The sequence below is a fragment of the Carlito syrichta genome, unplaced genomic scaffold, assembly GCF_000164805.1.
Source record: "Carlito syrichta isolate Samal-C Ts95f unplaced genomic scaffold, Tarsius_syrichta-2.0.1 Scaffold313618, whole genome shotgun sequence".
Taxonomy (NCBI): Eukaryota; Metazoa; Chordata; class Mammalia; order Primates; family Tarsiidae; genus Carlito; species Carlito syrichta.
Window position 1 is genome coordinate 17,673 of NW_007257714.1, and position 19,696 is coordinate 37,368.

Genomic DNA, 19,696 nt, shown 5'->3' on the forward strand with positions numbered 1-19,696 from the left:
AGAATGCCACATCACCTTTAAATAGATATGTATGTTGAGTGAGCACATTCTCCTGTGGCTAAATGGGCAGTGAAAATAGTTTAGGCTTAAAAAAATACGTTTTTATATTTAAAAAAATATATAAAAAGACTGAGCGCAGTGACTCACACCTGTAATTTCAGCACTTTGGGAGATTGAGACAAGATATTTGCTTGAGTCCAGGAGTTCAAGACCAGCCTGGGCACATAGCCAGACTTCAATCCTACAAAAATAAAAAATTAGCTCGGTATGGTGTCGCATGCCTGTAGTCCCAGCCTACTCGGGAGACTGAGGCAGAAGGATCTCCTGAACCCAGAAGGATGAGGCTGCGGTGGCTGTGATTGTGCCGCTGCACTCCAGCCTGGGGGACAGAGTGAGACTCTGACCCCCCCCCCACAAAAAAAAAAGACTGTGAAGAGAGTAGTTTAAATAATTTTTTTTAATTGTTATTATTTCTTACTGCTTCTTGCTTTTGTTTCCTTGGTTAATTGGGGGCTGTATGTGAGGAAATTGTGCTATCTCTATTATGTATCCTGAATCCGCTAAACAATTCCTCTTTCTTATGCAAATGTGCTAGTCCGAATTAGTTATGAAAGAAAATATTTCCTGAATATAAGCAAGATAGTAAAATGGCAGAGAACATTCTGACTGAAAGAATTATTAGATCACCCCATCAGGAGAGGGCTGAAGTCATCTCTATAATTGTTGCTATCTAAACATATATTTCTTGCTGTGAACCCCACGTAAGGATTTCAAAAACATCCATAGATGTTGGCAAACCATAGGAGACTAATTATCAACAGAGACATAGGACAGAATGAAATCATTAAAAACAACCTGCCTTCAAGAGTTAAAACCCTTTAACTAGATGTGGTTAGGAGCATGATAAGACATTGTGAGATAATGCAGTTTCTCAAGAGAGAGCGGAAACCCATGTTATGATGAAGAGTTGTAGGTTGGAGACATAGCCATGGGGACATCGTACATAGAAAGTGAATGGCTTTTTATTTTTTAGATTTTTTTTAAGATGAGAAAATATGGTTTATTTAGAAAGTAAATTGGAGAGAGAGAGTGAGAGAAAGAGGGGATTCACATCTCCAAGGGAAGGGAGGGGGTCAAAGCTTGAGAAAACCTGGCCTGACCATCGCTGAAAGAGCACATGGCCACACCACATCTTAGCAAGGCAATGGCCGTGAATGGCTTTTTAGAAAACATTGAGGCAACATAATCTGGGTGTGGGGGCTCACGCCCGTAATCCCAGCATGCCTAGACAATATAACAAGACACCCATCTCTACAAAAAATTAAACAAGTAGCTGAGTGTGGTGGTGCATGCCTGTAGTCCCAGCTATTCGGGAGGCTGTGGAGAGAGGATCACTGAGCCCAGGAGGTTGAGAATGCAGTGAGCTCTGACTGCACCACTGCACTCCAGCCTCAGTCACAGAGAGAGATCCTGTCTCTACAAAAAGAAAAGAAAACAGAAAAGAAAACATTGAGGCAATATAAAAGAAAAAGTGAGTGACAAACAAGGTATTAGCCAGAGCTTCACACAGAAGTAGCACATGTTAATGAGATTCCTTCCAGTTGAAATAACAACCCGATTTAAGTATCTGCAGGAATAAACTAGGAAGCTGCCAATAGTCTGCACAACATGAGACATCAAACACAAAGCCATTATTTTGCTAGGGAAGAAAAGTTAGTGCAGGAAATCTTGGCTGGGGTGAGATGAAGTCAGAAGCAACTGGCTTGGAATGATTCACGTCTAATGAGATGTTTTGCCTGCAACGGTGGCTTGCTTTCTTTTCCACGGAACCAGCCTCCCTGGAAAGCTGACACCGGCTCTCGCCGTGGGGGTCATGAGGTACCTGCTGTCCTCTGGTCGGACAAGAATGTAGCGTTTCTAACGTGTGGCCTGCCCACCATGACCTTGATCGCTTTGTGCCCCCCATGGACAGCTATCCTGCAAGATTTTTCAGTTGTCGGGGGTCAGGTCCCCAGTGCTGCGGGGACAGGCGTCGTCCGTGATTCCAAAGGGGCCCCGCACGTGACCCAAGTCCAGCGTGGGGGTCAGCATCCCTCGGACGCCCCCGCCGGCGAAATCCCCGCGAGCCCACGAGGCGCGGCCGGACCGCGAGAAGGTCCACGAGGCGCAAGCTCCTCCTCCGCCCGCTCCCCGGCGAAAGTCAAATTCCGAATATGTCAGAGGTGCAGACTTGGGAGGAGTATATGATCAAAAATGTAAACTTTTATAAAAACAAATATGTCATTGTTTGTTATATTATTTTTGGTTCATAGAATGTGGTGACTGCTTCATTTATGTATATTCCTGTTATATTCTTTTACAAATTTATACCAGATCAGGATAAACCAAGCCCTTTCATATCTTTTCTTTTAAACCTTATTTTGGCAAATTAATTCCTCAGAATTGGAAAAGCGACTACTTTAAAATTACCAATTTATTGCAAAACACAGAAATTAATAAATTGTCATTGTAGCTACAGTGACAATCAAATATCTAGTGTATTTTAAGGAATATCTTTAAAACTACATTTAATTTTTTTACTTAGTTTTGGAATGATTTTTTTTTTAAACTGGCTCTATTGTCTTAAAATTACTAAGTGATGGATAATTTTTTTCTGTACTTTTTCTTTCATTTTCTTCTTATTGAGCTTTCCCATCAGAGATAGATCTGTAACTTTAGCAACCAATTTATCATGTATGCTGGATGACCATGAGAATAATTAAAGGTGTTGAGCATTAGAAAATAATAATGAGCAGTGAGATTACCAATGTAGTGTATATGTTGGCCTGAAGTAGTTCTTTATAAATATTCCCTTCAATTTTAAGCAAAGTGTATGTTAAAGGACGTTTTGTTTCTGGAAATGAAAGTTTTGTACCTGGATACTTCAAGTTGCATCTTCTGAATAATCATATTTGTTACTGTTGTTTTCTGCAAACAAAAATATTGATGGGTCCCCTATAGCCTCAAGACTGTAGGAAAAAATGGACTGAGTTCACACCCCCCAGATGGTAGGCATTCAGTTAGAGATCTGTAACCCAGACTTATAATTTTAAAATATCAAGTTAGCTTAGGTTTCATTATAATAAAAATACTATTTTACTTAAAAAAAGAAAAAAGAATGTGGCGTTTCTTTCTGGCAACAGACAGTATCTTCATTGTTTCCAGAAGAACATGGCTAGGCATGGTGATGGGGTTGCATCATGTCAGGTATACAGCGGGTCCCAAACTTTTTTTTTGAGACAGGGGTCCTACTCTGTCGCCCAGGCTGGAGTGCAATGGCACAGTCATGGCTCACCTCAGCCTCAACCTCCTGGGCTCAGGTGATCCCCCTGCCTCAGCCTTCCAAGTAACTGAGACTACAGGTGCACACCACCATGCCTGGCTAATTTTTTTTTTTTTTTTTAGAGATGAGATCTCGCTATGTTGCCCAGGTTGGTCTTGAACTCCTGAGCTCAGGCAATCTTCTTGCCTTGGCGGCCTCCTGAAGTGCTGGGATTACAGGTGAGAGCCACAATGCCCAACTGGATCCCAAACTTTTCACCACCATAGCATCTTTTGATGATCTCTACCCACTATCACAATCTCACGTTTGGAAATTTTTTTAAATTGTTGTTCACAAAGCAAATATTTGTTAACTTTTTTAAAAAATTAAAGATGCATTTAAGCTAATTTTTTGATTTATTGTACAGATGAGGGCTCACCAAGTTGCCCAGGCTGGTCTTGAACCTGTGAGTTCAGGCAGTCCTCTTACCTCGGCCTCCCAAAGTGCTGGGATTATAGGTGTGAACCACCGCACCTGGCCCACATTTACGTTTTAAACAGAGTCTCTTATCAGTATGAGTGCACACTTAGAGCCACGGCAGCCTCGACCTACTGGGCTTAGGCGATCCTTCGGCCTCAGCCTTCCATGTAGCTGGAGACTACAGGTGTACGCCACCGTTCCTGGCTAACAGCAGGGTTTTAACAGAGCAAAATGCATATAGATTAGTTGCAACAGGAAAGGAGGCAATTAGAAGAGTCCAGAACTTGGGACATTCAGGAAGAAAGAGCCCAAGTGCCAGGTTAGAGGTGAGATATCATGTTTAATACCTCTAAACTGTATTTTATCTAGCGGACTCTTCAAGCAATAAAACAATTTAAACCAGGCATGTCCAACCCACTGCCCACAGGTCACACGTGGCCCAGGACAGCTGTGGCCCCACAGAATCTTTTTTTTTTTTTTTTTAAGTTGGAGTCTCACTCCGTCACCCAGACTGGAGTGCAGTGGCCGCTCCCGGCCACCGCAGCCTCGACCTGCTGGGCTCCAGCAATCCTTCCACATCAACCTTCCAAGTAGCTGGAACCACAGGCATGGGCTACCATGCCTTGATTTATTGTAGAGACCAGGTCTCACCAAGTTGCCTGGGTGGGTCTCAAACCCATGGGCTCAGACAGTCCACTCACCTCAGCCTCCCAAAGTGCTGAAGTTAGCTATGAAGTTACCCATCCACAAACTCCTGGTGGCTGGAACTACTGGTGTGTGCCACCTCGCCTGGCTAATTATTTTTAGCTCTTCACACTCCAACCAAAAGCCATCGATCACTGAAATATGAGCTCCAGTAACATGGTGGTGTATCAGTCTGAATAGATAGACGGCATTTCAGTAGCACACAAGATACAGAACTCTCGAATGCCGAGCATGGTGGCTCACACCTGTCATCCCAGCACTTTGGGAGGCTGAGGAAAAAGGATTGCCTGAGCCCAGGGCTTCGAGACCAGCCTGAGCAACTTGGCGTGACCTCATCTCTACAATAAATTTAAAAGAAAAAATTAGCCAGGTATGGTGGTGCACAACTGTAGTTCCAGCTACTTGGAAGGCTGAGGCGGAAGGATCGCCTGAGCCCAGTAGGTGAAGGATGCGGTGACTGCGAGATTACCTGGGTGATGGAGTGACTCCAGCTCAAAAAAAAAAAAGATACAGAACTTTCAGTGGCTTAATACAGAAGTTCGTTTCTCCCTCCTGCCAGTCTAATGTGAAATAGATGACCCTCCTCTACCTTGTAGCTCTGTGTCTAGGATATATGGCTTCCAGTGTCACTGCAACAGAGAAAGAGGGAGATGTTTTTGTTTGTTGGGTTTTTTTGAGCCAGAGTATCACTCTGTCATACAGGCTGGAGTGAAGTAGTGTGATCATGGCTCACCGCAGCCTCGACCTCCGGGACTTGGGCAATCCTTCCACGTCACACCCCCAAGTGGTTGGAACTACCAGTGTGTGCCATCTCGCCTGGCTAATTTTTTGTAGAGACAAGATCTCCTATGTTGCCCAGGCTGGTCTCAAACTCCTGGGCTCGAGTGATCGTCCCACCTTGGCCTTCCAAAGTGCTGGAATTACAGGCATAAGCCAGCACTCCCGGCCTGGAAAGAGGGACGTGGAGGCATACTAGCTCTTGAAGGCATCTTCCTGGAAGTGATACTCAGTACGGCTGGAGTTAGATATGAAGTTAGCCATCCACAAATTTCCTTGATCTGCTGATTGAGATTTTCCCCATTAACAGGCATGTATATTACTGAGTGTCTTCTGGAGATGATATGCTTTTTGTTTTGTTGCATATTTATTGTCTTTATTATGTACTATATGAGTGATTCTAGAAGTGAGAATTTTGGATCCACCGTATTTTGGGATACTTAGAGCCTTTTAGCACTCTTCAAATCATATCAAATGTAGCACTGGCTTTAGGATTTTTTCCTCCCCACAGATGGTATTTGAGTAGGAGTCATCAAATGTAACCATATTTCTTAAGCATTCTCTTTGAATTAATCGGCTGGTTTTTGTTAGTTTTTTTTCTAGGAAGAGAATCCAAGATCTTTCAAAGCCTAAAAAGCAATGGGGAATTCCAGATAGGTAAGGCAATGTTACATGATTTTGTTTGTGATGATTGTGTTTGTTACATCAAACAGATATTCTTCTTCTTTTTTTTTTTTTTTTTGAGTTAACGTCTCACTCTGTTGCCCAGGTTGGAGTGCAGTGGCACACTCACAGCCACCCCAGCATCAACCCACTGGGCTTTGGCGATCCTTCTACCTCAGTCCTCCAAGTTGCTGGAACCACAGGCATGTGTTACCACACCCGGCTAGTTTTTTGATTTATTGTAGATACGAGGTATCACCAAGTTGCCCAGGCTGGTCTCGAACCCTCGGGCTCAGGCAATCCACTTGTCTCAGCCTCCCAAAGTGCTGAGATTACAGGTTGAGCCACCAAGCCTGGCCAGATATTATTCTTAACTATTCATTAAATCTGCATCCCAGGTTTATCCATCTACCTCCACTTAATTGGATCCATTGAACCAATACTGACACCTCATTGGAGTCAGTACGTGGAAGTCTAGCCCTCAGTCAGTGGTTCTCAAATTTGTCTTTCAATAGGCAGACAGATTTGAGAACTAATGCCCCAGGGTGTGACTCCACACTCCCTTGAAACTTTTGTGTGCATTCTCCAGGTCCAACTTTGCTGCCTGTATTGCTAAGGCTACTGTCTCTAATCCCAATATCTCTAAGTCTCTGCCCAGAGCACACCTGTCCTATGGACCCTCAGTCCTTCCACATTTGGCCATTGGACTTCTGTTTTCTTCTTTGGCTCCTGAGTAAAGCCTGAATTTTTTTTTTTTTTTGATTGCTTGTTACTTTTTTTTTTTTGAGTTGGAGTCTTACTCGGTCACCCAGGCTGGAGTGTAATGGCATACTCATAGCCACCGCAGCCTCGGCCTGCTGGGCTCAGGTGATCCTTCTGCCTCAGCCCTTCAAGTAGCTGGAACTGCAGGCAGGTGCTAGCTTGCCCAGCTAAATTTTTTATTTATTGTAGAGACAAGGTCTTGCCAAGTTGCCCAGGCTGATCTCAAGCCCCTGGGCTCAGGCAGTCCTCTTGCCTTGGCCTCCCAAAGTGCTGGGATTACAGACTTGAGCCATTGTGCCTGGCTTTCTTTTCTTTTCTTTTTTTTTAGTGAACAGACCTTATTTTTCAGAGCCATTTGGGTTTACAGAAAAATTGAGCATGAAGTACAGAGTTCCTATATTTACAACCCCTTCCCACCAGTTTTCCCTATTATTAACATCTTGCATTAACATGATACAGCTTTTACAATTGATGAGCCAATACTGACATGTTGTTATTTACTAAAGCTTGTAGTTTACATTAGTTTTACATACTATTTCTGTCTTGCAAGATTCCACAGGTTTTAACAAATGTGTAATGTCATGTATCCACCATTACAGTATTACACTGCACTAAAAATTGCCTATGCTCCAACTATTTATCTTTTTTCCTCTTTCTCCCCCTCCAATTTTTTAGCAATCACTGATCTATTTACTGTCTCTATAGTTTTGCCTTTTCCAGAATGTCATATAGGTGGAACTGTACAGTATGTAACTTTTTCAAATTGGCTTCTTTCACTTAGAAATATGCATTTAAGATTCTTTAATGTCTTTTCTTTTTCTTCCTTTTTTTTTTTTTTTTTGAGTCAGAGTCTCACTCTGTCGCCCAGGCTGGAGTGCAGTGACATGCTCACGGCCACCTAGCGTCAACCCGCTGGGCTTCAGCCATCCTTCCACCTCAGCCTTACAAGGAGCCAGAACTACAGGCACGTGCTCCCGTGTCCGGCTAATTTTCTATTTATTGTAGAGATGAGGTCTCACCAAGTTGCTCAGGCTGGTCTCAAACCCGTGGGCTCAGGCAATCCACTCACCTCGGCCTCCCAAAGTGCTGGGATTACAGACTGAGCCACTAAGTCCAGCCTTTTAATGTCTTTTCCTGGCTTGATAGATCATTTCTTTTTAACATTATATTCCACTGATCTGAGTAACATTTCACTGTACGGATGTACCAGTTTATTTTCCATTCACCTATTGATGGGTATCATGGTGGCTTCCAATATTTGCCATTTATGCATAAAGCTGCTATAAGTATTCATGTGCAGGGGTTTGGGTAGACATCAGTTTTTAACTCATTTGGGTAAATGAGAATGCGAGTGTTGGATCAAATGGCAATTGTTGGAGCATATTGAACTTTGTAAGAAACAGTTAAACTGTCTTCTTCCAAAGTGGCTGTACTATTTTGCATTTTCACCAGCAATGAATGAGAGTTTTCCTGTTGCTCTACGCCCTCATCAGCGTTTGGTGTTATTGGTGTTCTGGATTTTAGCCATTCTAATAGGCATGTAGTGCTATTTCATTGTTTTAATTTACAGTTCCCCAGTGGCATGGTGTTGAGCTATGTTTGCTTATTTGTGCAACTTCTTTAGCGAGGTGTTCATTCAGATCTTTTGCCCATTTTTAAACGGGGTTGTTTATTATTATTATTGTTGAGTTGTGAGTGTTCTTTGTATATTTTAGATGCCAATCCTTCAGCAGATATGTGTCAAATATTTCCTCCCAGTCTGCGGCTTGTCTTGTCATTCATTCTCTTAGCAGTGTCTTTCACAAAGCAAATGTCTTCATTTTTTATGAAGTCCAAAGTTTCAAATTTTTTTTGTGTGATTGTGCTTTTGGTGTGGTGTCTAGAAACTCATTGCCAAACCCAGAGTCACTTGGCTTTTCTCCTATGTGTTTTTCTATAAAGCTGTTAAAGGTTTGATAGTTTTGCATTTTACATTTAGGTCTATGATACATTTTGAGTGAATATTTATGGAAGAGATATGGTCTGTGTCTAGAATTGATTTTTTTTTTTTGTATTTAGATGTCCAGTTGTTCTAGCAACATTTGCTGAAAAAAATTTTCTCTCTTGATTGGATTGCGTTCAGTTCTTTGACTGTATTTATATGGCTCTATATCTAGAATCTGTGTTTTATCCCACTGATCTGTCTGTTCTTTCACTGATCCCACACTGTCTTGATCACTGTAGCTTTATAATATGTCTTGAAATAAGATAGTGTTAGTCTTCTGACTCTGTTCTTCTTCGTCAATATTATTTTGACTATTCTGAGTCTTTTGCCTTTCTTTATAAACTATAGAATCAGTTATCCTTATCCACGAAGTAACTTGTTGGGACTTCTACTGGAATTGCATTGACTTTATAAACCAAGTTGGGAAGAACTGAATCTTTCTATCCATGAATACTGAGTATCTTTCCATTTCTTTAGATCTTTTTTTATTCCTTTCATCAGAGTTCTATAGTTTTCCTCATAGAGATCTTGTGCATATTTTTGTTAGAATTATGCTTGTGTAGTGCTAATGTAAATGGTATTGTGTTTTAAATTTCAAATTCCAATTGTTCATTGTTGGCATATAAAAAATCAATAGACTTTTGCATGTTAACATTGTATCCTATAACTTTGCTATAATCTAAAACCTAATTTTCAAAAGGCTTAATATTAAACATATATTATTCATTAAATTCTCCTTTTCATGGATAGAAACACACACATAGTTTGATGAGAGGTACACACTGATAAGAGATATGTTAATGAATATTGCTAGAGCTATTAAAATCTTGGAACTCTCCCCAAACCCTATTTGAAATCAGTAGAAAATTCGAAGGGGTGATTTGATTAGGGAGTAGAGCTTAGAAGAGTTAAGTAACTTCCCAAGTTCACCCAGTTTGCAGGTACCAAAACTTGTATTTGAATCTACGTCCATTGCCCCCAAAGCCCTTTTTTTTTTTTTTGTTATATCACCTTGACTCTTTTAGAAAGGCACAGTCCCCTTGGTGGCATGAAAAACCAGAGACAAGAAGATTGATTTGAGGCTATTACAATAACACTGTAGAGAAGTCAGGAAGGCCTGCCCTAAGACAGTGGCCTTAAGGGTCGAGATACAGGTGAGAGTCAAGTATGGAGGAACAGGACCTAGTAACAAATGAATTATAAGGGTCTGAGTAAAATATTATTTCTAAGCATCTGTTTAGAAATGAGGTAGAAAATGCTATTATAATTGCAAAAGAAAATACAAGAGGAGGGACAGGTTTGGGAGAAGGATGCATTAGGCAATGGTTGATGCTTTTGAGATATTCAGTAATTTGGCACTCAGGAAAGTACTTGAGAATAATTGGAGATATTCATTTGGGAACCATCAGAATTAATTTAGTAATTTAAAAAATATTGTGGAGGTTGGAACCCTGGAGCACATGTCATTATTTAAATCGTCGAAGAAATGCTACCCAAAGACACCAAGGAAGAGTTGATAAGAGAGAACCAGGAAAGAGAGGGTCTTAAAAGCCAAGGAAGAAAATTATTAAAAGAAAAATGGATCCTATGAGAAAACATTCAAAGAATTTGTGGTTGACCATGCTGCCAAAGAAAGATGGAAGACTGATTTCTAGCTTCAAGTAGAGATGAAAGCTAAATATTTGTTATAATAGGAGCAATTATAAGCATTTGAGAACAACAAAACCCTGGACATGAACTTATGAAAGCCAGCCTTCCTTCCTTCCTTCCTTCCTTCCTTTCCTTCCTTCTTTCCTTCCTTCCTTCCTTCCTTCCTTCCTTCTCTCTCCCTTCCTCCCTCCCCCTGCTTTCTCTCTTTCTCTCTTTCTGTCGGAATCTCACTCTGTTGCCCAGGCTGGAGTGCAGTGGCACGATCATGGGTCACTGTGCCTGGCCTGTTTTGTGCTTTCTAACTCTGGAAATCTGAATGAGACTTGATATTTAGCCGTGCAGAATGGGGTGATGAACCAGTGGACCCACCCAAGAATCCTGACAGTTCCAGTGTCCTAGAATTCCATGGGTAACTGTGATGGTGTCAGACTTAGTTATATTTCATGGATCCATCCAACAGGTGTGGTGTGAATAAGGGTCCTATGCTTTGGGGTCAAGTTCTAGATATGGACCATAAAAGACGAAGTTTTCATTTTCTTGGTATTACTAGCCATGTCAATGCTAAACAGGTGATTTTTAAAATGCTGCCACAGTAGAGCGAATAATTGTCTGTATAATATGCTCCTTTAACATGTTGGTTGTTTCCCTCCTCCTTGGTGAAGCTTGCCTCTCTGTTTTCCTTGACTGCAGAGTCTCTGCTTGTTCTCACCCCATGGTTCCTTTCCTTCTAACTTACATATAACTGTATATACAGATTGGTCACTCCTTACTCCATCCACATTGTTACTCCTTACTCATTCCAGTGAAGTTACTTTTTACTCATTCTACAGTTTTTCACCTTACTTATTCCACAGTGTTACTTCTTATTTATTCCCCAGTGTCACTCCTTCCTCAATCCAGCAGTTTTATTTACATGACTTTCTGCTTCCACCCAAACACTCCTTGTTCACGACCTGATTATTTCCATGTCCCATTGTTACCCCACCATGGAATGGAATGTACCTCATTTCTGGCTGTTTGTGTCTTTTGATTTCTTCCATGAAGCATTTTTAGATTACTCTTATATCGATCTCTCCTTTCCTGTTCCTCTGCAGTTATTATACCTATTTTAGGACTGTTGAAAGTCAGTGAGTTGATATTTGTACTTAGCATGGTGCCTTGCACACAGTAAGTATTTCACAAATGGAAGCTGTTAATATTCTGTTACTGTTTTATTTTCTGACCACGTGGGACTGGGCTTCACCCCAAATGGGAGCATGGTGTGGACAGTTGGCATGACCATTTAATGCCAATCTCAGTAGAAATGACTTGATGGTGGAAGCAGAGCTCTCTCTCATAGGTTTGTTTCTAGTTCCTATGTTTTAAGACAGTAGACAAAACAATCTTGCTTTATTCTTATTTTAACTTCCATAAATAGTCTATCCATTTCTGATGCCTGGAAATTATACAATTGTGTAATAGAGATAGTTAGTTTTTGACATGAAGTAAAATCACCATGGAATCCATCTCTTAGATGTTCGTTAGCAGTGAATTTCTTACCGTTTTATTTTTATGCTTCTTAACAGAAAACTGTTTTGGGGAAACCAAGATCCTATTCACCCTGTTTCCCAGAGTGCTTTGAAGGTTCAGCTGACCAAAAGACTTGAGATGCTTGCCCAGCCCAAGAAAGTTTCTTGTCACTATATTCCAAACAGGTTAGTGCTTGTGTTTTATCAGGTTACTTTATTGAGAATCCTTAGGGAAAACAACGGAACACGGCCCTTTTATTTAAGAGCCACAGATTGTTCAATCGGCAGTCAGAATTCAGAGGATTAGGAATTCTGTATGTTTCCAATCTGATATTACAGGCAAACATTTCCAGAGCAAATTCCAGTATTTAGCTATTGTAGACTTGTAACACCTTATAATGCTTTGGCATATAAGGATATCAGTTATTTATTTAGAGACAGGATCTTGCTCTGTTGCCTAAGCTAGAGTACAGTGGCACGGTCATAGTTCACTGCAGCCTTGAACTTCTGGACTCAAGTGATCCTCCTACCTCAGCCTCCCAAGTAGTTAGGATTACAGGTGCATATCACTACATACAACTAATTAAAAGAAATTTTGGTTTTGTTTTAGAGATGGAGTTTTACTCTGTTGCCCAGGCTGCTCTCAAACTCCTGGCCTCAAGCAATCCTCCCTCCTCAGCCTCCCAAAGTGCTGGGATGACAGGCATGAGTCAAATACCCAGCCAAGGATTTTTGTTTTGTTTTTGAATAAAGTGAGGGTGTTATATAAAGGTCTTTCTATTGTTAGGAAAACATCTCTTCAAGATATCTTCGAGGAATTCTACAGGAGTCCTTAATTTTTCCAGTTAGAAACTCTAATTTTATTTATTTACTTATTTTATTATAAAGGTGTGGGGTACAATTCAGGGTTAGGTATACAAGCGTTGATGATGCAGGTACCCTTGTTGATGAGGCATGCCCCTCCCTCCCCTAGCAGTTTCCCTCAACTGCCAATCCCACCCCCACCTCCCCTGACAGTTTCCCACTACTGCCAATACCTTTCTTATAGTATTATACTTGTTCAAGGTCCGCTTATGAGTGAGAACATATGGTACTCTGCTCTTTGTTTTGTAATAGATCACTGAGTATGATTGACTCTAAATCCATCCAAGTTGCTGCAATGTCCATGTTTGTCCTTCTTTATGGCTGCATAATATTTCATTGTGTATATGTACCGCATTTTTTTTCCAGTTCAGTTTCAATGAGCAGCACGGTTGGTTCCATGTTTTTGTTATTGTGAATAGAGCTGCAACAAACATACCTGTGTAGGCATCGTTTTTGTAGAATGATTTGAGTTCCTCCGGGTATATTTCCAATAGGGGAATGGCTGGGTCATATGGAAGGTCAATTTCTAGTTCTTTCAGAAATCGCCACACTGTCTTCCAAAGAGGGTGCACTAGTTTGCATTCCCACCAGCAGTATAGCAGCGTTCCTTTTTCTCCGCATCCTTGCCAGTATCTGCTGTTGTTTCTTTTATTAATGATGGCCATTCTTACTAGGGTTAGGTGGTATCTCAATGTGGTTTTGATTTGCATTTTTCTGATGATGACTGAGGCTGAGCACTTTTTCATGTGTCTGTTGGCTGCCTGTATATCTTCTTTTGAGAAGTGTCTATTCATGTCTTTTGCCCACTTTTTAATGGGCTGTTTGTTTTTTTTCCTTTCAGTGTGTTTGAGTTCCTTGTAGATCCTAGATGTTAGGCCTTTGCCAGACATACAGTTGGCAAGTATTTTTTCCCAGTGTATGGACTGTCTTCCTGCTCTCTTGATGATTTCTTTTGCTTTTCAGAAACTCGTTAGTTTGATGAGTTCCCACTTGTCTAATTTCTTAAGGTATGGGTATTTAGGGTTCTGAATAGGAATTGGTTGCCAATTCCAATTTCCATAACGGTGTCTCCTGTGTTTTCTAAGATTCTTATAGTTTGAGGTTTTACTTTTAGGTCTTTAATCCATTTAGAGTTAATTTTTGTGTATGGTGTTAGGTAGGGGTCCTGTTTCAGTCTTCTGCCTGTGGTTAGCCAGTTTGCTCAGCACCATTTACTGAATAAGTTCTCCTCTCCCCAGTGGTTATTGTTGGAAGCTTTGTCAAAGATGAGTTGGTTGAGAAATTGAGGCTTTGCTTCTGGAATCTCTATCCTGTTCCATTGGTCTGTGTGCCTGTTCTTGTACCAATACCAGGCTGTTTTGGTTACTGTAGACTTATAGTAAAGTTTGAGATGTGATACCTCCTGCTTTGTTTCTTTTGTTAGGACTATTTTGGCTATTCATGGTCGTTTACGTTTCCATATGAATTTCTGTATTGTCATTTCCAGGTCTGAGAAGAATGATGTTGGTAACTTAATGGGTATTGTGTTGAATCTGTAGACTGCCTTTGGTAGGATGGACATTTTAATAATGTTTATTCTTCCTATCCATGAGCATGGAATATTTTTCCATCTGTTTGTGTCTTCTTGGATTTCTTTGAGCAGTGTTTTGTAGTTCTCATTGTAAAGGTCTTTCACTTCTCTGGTTAGGAAGATGCCAAGGTATTTCAATTTTTTTGTGGCTATTGTGAATGGGATTGTGCTTTTTATTTGGGTCTCTGCCTGCTTGTTGTTGGTGCATGGGGATGCAACTGTCTTTTGCACGTTTATTTTGTACCCTGAGATTTTGCCAAAGTCCTTTATCAGTGTAAGCAGGTTTTGACAGATTCTCTTGGATTTTCAAGGTATAGGATCATATCATCAGTAAAGGGGGATAACTTGACTTCCTCTTTTCCTATTTGGATTCCCCTGATTTCCTTCTCTTGTCTAATTGCCCGAGCCAGGACTTCCAACACAATATTGAACAAGAGGAGTGAGAGTGGACAGCCTTGTCTTGTTCTAGTTTTCAGGGGAAATGTTTCCAATTTCTGTCCATTTAGCAATAGGTTAGCTGTGGGTTTATCGTAGATGGCACTTACTATTTTGAGGTATGTTCCTTCTGTAGCTAGGTGTTTGAGGGTTTTTATCAAGAAGGGATGCTGGGTTTTATCAAAAAGCTTTTTCTGCATCTAATGAGACAATCATGTGTTTGCATCTGTTGATGTATTTAATGACATTTATGGTCTTGCGAATATTGAACCAGCCCTGCATCCTGGGGATGAAGTCTACTTGGTCATGGTGGATGATTTTTGAGATGTGCTTTTGGATCCGATTTGCTAGAATCTTGCTGAGGATTTTTGCATGTATGTTCATAAGGGATATTGGTCTGTAGTTCTCTTTTTTTGTTGGATCTTTACCTCGTTTGGGTATCAGTGTGATGTTGGCTTCGTAAAATGATTTGGGGAGAATTCTATCTTTCTCAATTGCCTGGAATACTTTCAATGGGATTCATGTCAGCTCCTCCTTATACATTTTATAGAATTCTGCTGGAAATCCACACTGTCCAGGGTTTTTTTTTTTGTTGTTTTTTTTTAGGTAGCTTTCGTATGACAGAGTCAATTTCCTGAATTGTTATTGGTCTATTTAGTGTCTCAATGTCCTCTTGTTTCAAACCTGGGGAGGTTGTGTGATTTCAGAAAGTCCTCCATTTCATTTAGGTTATCAAGTTTGTTTTCATATAGGTGTACATAGTAATCTCTGATAATCTTTTGTATTTCTTCAGAGTCAGTTGTGATTTGATCTTTTGTATTTCTGATTGTGTTTATTTGGTTTTTTCTCTCTTTTTCTTGGTCATTCTGGCTAGGGGCTCCATCAATCTTGTTAATTCTTTCAAGGAACCAGCTTTTTGTTTTGTTGATGTTTTCTATGATATTTTTGTCTTCTATGTCCCGTATTTGGGCTCTTATTTTGGTGATTTGGATTCTTCTGCTAAAGTTGGGATTTTGGTGGTCTTCTCTTTCCAGCTCCCTTAGGTGATTTATTAGGCTGCCCACTTGTGATCTCTTTGTTTTCTTGATGTGTGCTCGTAGAGATATAAATTCCCCTCTTATAACTGATTTCATGGCATTCCAGAAGTTTTGGTAAGATGTTTTCATTTTCATTTATTTCCAGGAAGCTTTTAATTTCTGCTTTGATTTCAGTGTTGATCCAGTAGTTGTTCAACATCATGCTCTTTAGTGTCCATGTCTTTGTGGGTTTTGGGGAAATTTCGTTGGTGTTGATATTTATTTTTATTCCACTATGGTCTGAGAATGTGCATGGCAAGATTTTAAAGTTATAGAGTTTGTTTATGCTTGATTTATGGCCAAGGATGTGATTGATCTTGGAGTACATTCCATGTGGTGATGAGTAGAATGTATATTATGTGGTTGTTAGGTGGAATAATCTGTAGGTATCTATTAAGTCCATTTGGTCAAGTGTCAAGTTTAGGTTCTAGATCTTCTTGTTGGTTTTTTTGCCTCAGTGATCTATCTAGAGCTGTTAGAGTTGTATTCAAGTCCCCTGCTATAATAGTGTTAGAGTCAATATCTTTTTTTAGTTTTCTTAGTATTTGCTTTATAAATGCTTGTGCTCCTGTGTTGGGTGCATATATTTTTAGGATGGATATTTCTTGTTGATGAATTGAACCTTTTATCATTATGTAATGTCCTTTTGCATCTTTTAAAATTTTTGATAGCTTAAATGCTGTTTTGTCTGATATTAAGATCTGCCTTTTTTGTGATCCATTTGCCTGGAAACTCGTTTTCCATCCTTTAACTTTGAGTCTGTGTGCGATGACTCTCTTGGATGCAGCAAATAATTGGGTCATGGGTTCTTATTCAGTCTGCCATTCTGTGTCTTTTCAGTGGTGCACCTAGTCCATTCGCATTCAGGCTAATTATTGAAATGTGATTGTTTATCCTTGTCATGAGGTTCTTATAAAGTTTTTTCTTTGTTTGTTTGTTTTCTTTTGGCTTTGGGATTGATGTATGTGTGTGTTTTCATGTTTCTTGTGCTGTATTCTCTGTTGGTTCTGTGCTCTGCTGTTCTCTTGGGAAGTGTGTGTTCATTCTTTTTTCTTTCTTCTGTTCTTAATACCTTTTTAAGTGTTTCCTGGTCTGGAAGCTGCATAATCTCTTAGGGATTGGATGTCTGGGAAGGATTTTAATTCTCTATCACTGATGAAGTTGAGCTTGGCTGGATAGGAAATTCTTGGTTGAAATTATTTTTCTTTGAGGACTTTGAATATAGAACTCCAGTGCCTTCTTGCTTGTAGTGTTTCTGCCAGTGGGTCTACTGCTATCCTGATTGGTTTTGCCTGGTAGATAGTCTGACCTTTCTCTCTTACTGCCCTTAGGATTTTTTCTTTTGTACCTACTTTGTGTGGGTGAATTACTATGTGTCTAGGGGTTGGTCTTCTCATTTGATGTCTTGTGGGGACTCTCTGTATCTCTTGTGCTTGGCTGGTCACATCTCTAGTGAGATGGGGAAAGTTTTCTTGGATTACCTCCTGGAATACTTGCTCCAAGTTGTTTTCCATTTCCCTTTCTTCTTCTGGGATACCAAGCAGGCATAGGTTCGGCCTCTTGATATAATCACACATCTCTTGTAGGCTTTAATCTTTCTTTCTGAATCTCCTTTCTATGTTTTTTACAGATCAGGTTAAATCCATGTTCTGGTCTTCAAGTTCTGAGATTCTTTCTTCAGCTAGATTAATTCTGCTTTCCATGCTTGTCATCTTGCTATTTATTTCCTTGATGAAATTTTTTTATTGCCAAAATCTCTGTTACAAGTTCTTTCAGTGTTACATCTTGTCTTTCTTGAGTCTTATTCACTCTTTCCATCCATTCCCTAATTGCTGTCGTATTCTGGGACTGGTAGTTGGTCACTTCCATTGTTTGGGTGCCAGGGTCTGATTTTTCAGGAGTTTTGTCTTGAAATTACCTGTGGTCTTCCTTTGGTTTTTCCTCATTTGTGACAGATCTCTTGTTTTTCTCTTTAGTTCTGTTATTCATTGTCAGTGGGAGAGACCTCCCTTCTGATGTTTGCTCAGTCCTTTATTCTTCCCTGATCCGGACTCTGGATTTGTTCTATTTTGAAATAGGATGGTGGATGGGAAGTTTGCTGTCTCTTGTAGTTTTTGAAATTCGAATAAAATAGGGGATGGGCACTAGGATTCAGAAACTACTTGCAAATTACAATGTTCACGTATTGTGGTATGTATTCCCTGAGACCCACTCCCCACCACCACTCTATATGATGATGCAAAGCAGAAACCAATGCAAAAAACAGTTGAACACACACAGAGAGACAAACACACACACCCCAAAACAAACTGGAATAACAAGAAAGTGAAACAAAACAAACAACAACAATAAAAAAACACAAGAAAGCTAAACACATACATGCCTAGCATAAAGTGAATAGAGAAGAACAGAAAGACTGGGGAAAAAAAAAAGAAATTCAGCTCAAACCCTCATACATATATTGATATACACCTTCAACTATAAAAAATGAAAATAAAAACCCTAGAAGAACAAGAGAGCAAAAACAAGCCAACAACAACAACAACATTGAAAGATGAACACTCAGTCATTCACATACACACATAAACAGAAAGAAATAGAAAAAGAAAAGAAAAAAATTGGGGGGGGATGCAGCTCAAACCCTCACATACACATTCATGTACATAAGAAAAGTATTTTAAAAATTGATGAACTAACAAAGATTTTTAAAACTTAAAAAAAAATTAATTAAAAAAAGCTGCCCTCTTATGACAGACTCTGTAGTTGTTCCTCTCATCAGGTCTCTCCTGCAGAGCCACCTCTTTCACGCTGTCCTCAGTATCCAGAGCAGGGAAGGAGGAGGGGCAATGTAGGTGGGTGGGGTTGCAGTCCTCCTCTCCCACTCTCGTATGGTCAGGGAGATCTCCTCCGGTGGGGAGGTACAGGATTGTCTCTTCCCAGGTATGTGCTCGCGGGAGGCGCCCCAGCCAGGCCTATCCTGGAATGGCATTCTCCTATTGTGACCGACGTCCAGGCTTCGCCTGGGTTTGGCCCTCTCTGTCGTGGCCCAGCCGCATGGGTCTGACGTTCAGAGGATTGCTGGGGAGGAGGGGGTTTGGGTCAGGCCTGGACTTACCACTGATCTCTTTGGAGTTCTTCCTCCTTCTTTTCTGGTCACACCCTTTGTCCCAGACTAATCAGGGTAGGGATGGGGCACCTGGGACTCAGCACTCATCGGGTCCCTCGGAAGTTTGTACTTTCAGGATCTTCCCTCTGGGTCACGATCAACCCCTGAGTCGTCGATCTGCCGGTCACAGAGATCGGGTCTGCTGCTCCGTGGTGAGCGAGTGGGAGCATTTTCCTGCCCCACCTTCAAGATGGTGGTGGGATGCCTCTCTTGGCCTCTTTCATGGGACTTGGCCTCTGGACTCCCTCCGCAGTCCCTGTTGCCAGTGCCCTGCCAGGCGCTGAAGTGGCGAGGCAAAGCCAGTAGCCGGCAGTCTCTCTCCTGCAATGGTGAGGAAGAGCCTGGGGAGATGGTCTCTCCCACTGCTTCTTCACAGGAAAACTTTGTTCTCTAGTTTTGAAATTAAAGAAAATGTAGAAGTTGAGGGGGTATTTGAAATTACCTGTTCGGACTCCCTCTGAGGACTGGCCGCTCCCCATATTCTCTGAGTAAATCTGGGGGATTTTTCAGATGTTTCATTGATTTCTAAATTAATCCCACTATGGTTAAAGAACCTACTTTGCATTATTTCAGTCCCTTCAAAATCGTTGAGACTTGTTTTATGTCCCAGGTTATGGTCTATCTTGATAAATGTTCCGTGTGTACTTGCAATGAATGTTTTCTACTCTTAATGAGCGAAGTGTTCTATAAATGTCACTTATGCCAAGTTGGTTGGTACTGTTGTTCAAGAATTCTTTTTTTTTTTTTTTTTTTTT

The 19,696-nt window shown here is 40.7% G+C and overlaps 1 protein-coding gene across 1 annotated transcript in view; it reads left to right on the forward strand.

The window, feature by feature from the left end:
• The first annotated feature begins 1,782 nt into the window (after positions 1 to 1,782).
• Positions 1,783 to 19,696, forward strand: part of THEGL (theg spermatid protein like) — a 53,944-nt gene continuing 36,030 nt past the window's right edge. The window contains exons 1-3 of the mRNA XM_008070561.2: positions 1,783 to 2,222; positions 5,855 to 5,920; positions 11,888 to 12,016. Of these exons, the coding sequence (XP_008068752.2) occupies positions 1,783 to 2,222; positions 5,855 to 5,920; positions 11,888 to 12,016 (635 nt within the window). The remainder of the gene's footprint in view (positions 2,223 to 5,854; positions 5,921 to 11,887; positions 12,017 to 19,696) is intronic.